The sequence below is a fragment of the Merops nubicus genome, unplaced genomic scaffold, assembly GCF_000691845.1.
Source record: "Merops nubicus isolate BGI_N331 unplaced genomic scaffold, ASM69184v1 scaffold8884, whole genome shotgun sequence".
Classification (NCBI taxonomy): Eukaryota; Metazoa; Chordata; class Aves; order Coraciiformes; family Meropidae; genus Merops; species Merops nubicus.
This window is the reverse complement of record NW_008604832.1, coordinates 1-2,575: the sequence shown is the minus strand read 5'-3', so window position 1 is coordinate 2,575 and position 2,575 is coordinate 1. Positions and strand designations below refer to the sequence as shown.

General features: G+C 34.4%; 1 protein-coding gene across 1 annotated transcript in view; it reads left to right on the top strand.

The window, feature by feature from the left end:
• LOC103771827 (nesprin-1-like) overlaps window positions 1-2,260 on the top strand; it is a gene marked incomplete at both ends in the record, with an annotated part of 40,222 nt that extends 37,962 nt beyond the window's left edge. The window contains 3 exons of the mRNA XM_008939143.1: window positions 948-1,113; window positions 1,739-1,894; window positions 2,108-2,260. Coding sequence (XP_008937391.1) covers window positions 948-1,113; window positions 1,739-1,894; window positions 2,108-2,260 — 475 coding nt within the window. The remainder of the gene's footprint in view (window positions 1-947; window positions 1,114-1,738; window positions 1,895-2,107) is intronic.
• Window positions 2,261-2,575: the final 315 nt, after the last annotated feature.

Below are 2,575 nucleotides of genomic sequence, written 5' to 3'. Positions count from 1 at the left end.
AGGAGTATGAATTCATTGTGTGCTTGCATAACTGAGTACAGTAAAATAACAACCCTTGTAGAAAATGTGTGGGTGTTAACGTTTTTTAAATTCCGTTCTTCCCTTAGAATTGGTTCTAAGAAATAGAGTCTGTGATGATCTCATGCTCATGTAAATAAGACAGGATTCAGCTGTGAAAGTTTATACAAACATAAATCAAATATGGGAATATCAAAATAAGATGATCGTCACATGCATAAGAGCTAAAAACAGTCCTGTACATCTTTCACAGAGCTGTCATCTGAAAAAGATTGTATTTTTCACAGGAGAGCCAGGTTTTTGAGCAAACTGCATGCTTTTGAGAGGAAGTGCTGAGATAGGTCGCTGGATAAAAAAAATGGGGTTACATGTTTGCTCCATGCCCTGTCCTAAGTATTCTGCCAATGCAAATCCCATCAATAGGGGTGGAATTTATCTCATATTATTTTAGATAATAAGAGATCTGCATCTGAACTTGTTAATTCTCTCTCTAATTAGAGGAGAGAAATAGACAGGTCTAAGATGCTTTTTTTTTTTCTGGCCTATATTAGAAGTTGCTTTTAGGGTGATGATGAATCATCCTAAATCATGCCCTAGAATTGTCTGCTTCCTCCACTGACAATGAGGGCAGTCTGTGGTGATGGGCTCAAATGTATGTCTGTATCATAGACATTTAAGTTTCTGCAAAAGAGTTGTGTATTTGATGTCAAAATACATAAAAACTGCTAATTAAAAGGGATGAACTGAAAAATGAACATGAGCAATTTAAGTGTGCTGCTTTAATAGTCTGTCGCAACAACACTCCACTGTTTATTACTCTAGATGTGGGGCTACCAATCATTATCTTTATTATTCATTTTTTGAGAAAGCAATGTTTTTAGATATTGCTTAATTCTTCGCAAATAGTTATTCTTTTTTTATTTCTGAAGTATGCAACAGAAAGTGAAAAAAGGTGTGAAGATGGTGAAACAGGAGCTGAAGGAGCGTGAGGAGGTTGAAGCAGAGATTAATATTGTGAAGTCCTGGATACAGGAAACAAAAGAATATTTATTAAGCTCTGATGTAGAAGTAGATACTCAGCTTCAGGAGCTGCAGGTATATTAAATTTGTCCATTTCTAAATTATAGTATTTATCTTCATTGTAATATGCTAGTGAGTGTTAATCCATTCAAAACCACCATGAATTCAAATCAGATGATGTTCATTAGTTTATGAGAAAGCCACTAGACTAATTTGTACAGCATGAAGTAGCTGGTGAGCTTATTTAAGATATATTGAAGTATTTGTGCAATTTTACATGCTAGCATACTGTTTAGTAGTTTTTCTTCTCTCATCTAAAATATGGGGGAATGAAAGAATGTATACATATGTATATGTATACGTTTATATATGTATAAATGTATAGAATGTACTACAGAATATGACATTTCTGTCTTGGGAGTTTTGGGGTGTAGAGTGAAGCAACAAAGTAAAATAAACATTTCACTTGAACTGCTGAAAAATTGACATTTTCTGTATACATGCGTGGTGGCACAGGAACAGAGAACTGGACAGAGAGTCATTAATGAGAATCCAGGGAATCCCAAGATAAAATTTTTAATGAACTAATTAAAAATGTGAATTAGCTTTATTGCAAGCTGCATGTAACATATGTATTTGCTAAGTTTATACAAACATGTTTGTGCCATTATTCTTAAGAATCCTGTTTTTCTGTCATTAGTGTCTCCTTGAGGAAGTAACTACTCATCGCCAGGCTGTTGAAAAAATGGCCGAACAACAACAGAATAAGTACTTGGGGCTTTATACCATTTTGCCTTCTGAACTCTCTCTTCATTTAGCAGAAGTTGGGCTGGCCCTTGTAACTGTACAGGATCAGGTAAAGCATAGTAGATAAATGCATTACAGTTCTGTAGTTTCTCTCTAGACTTTATAACTTAGTGAAATACAATACCCAAATGTATTCAAACAGTGACAACATAGTGTATTTCTATTACCTTCTTACTTTAAATTAAAGTAAGTTAAATGAAAGTTAATTTCCTTTCTGGAGGAGATATCTCTGGTTACTGAATTTAACTCTTCTTGTTGACAGATTCAAACCAAAGAAAGAGAAACTCAGAAGGTCAAAACATTAAATCAAGAGTTTGGTCAGAAAATCCAGGAGATAGCAAATGAACTAAATGCCATTCTTTCCAAACTGAAAACGAAAACAAATGATATAGCACAAGCTAAACTTGAACAAAAGGTAAGACAAGGCTTCCCTTATTTAGTTAACTATAAAATCTTTTGAATTGGGACACACACTTCATAGCAAAGTTGTATTTGTGAAGATTTGCATGACACATTTTTTTAAGTGTAGCTCAACAGAAGAATGGAAATAAATAAGGGTTGACTCATGAGATTTAAAAAATTATATTCTTTGCAAACTAGCCCATACACGGTCCTGAGTGAGTGACAGAACTTGGAGGAAGTAGCTGGAAGAAAAAGCAAATCAGATAAAGTTGTTCTGTTCCTTGTAAATAATGAGTATGACTGCCTGTCACAATCCGGTACCGAAGGG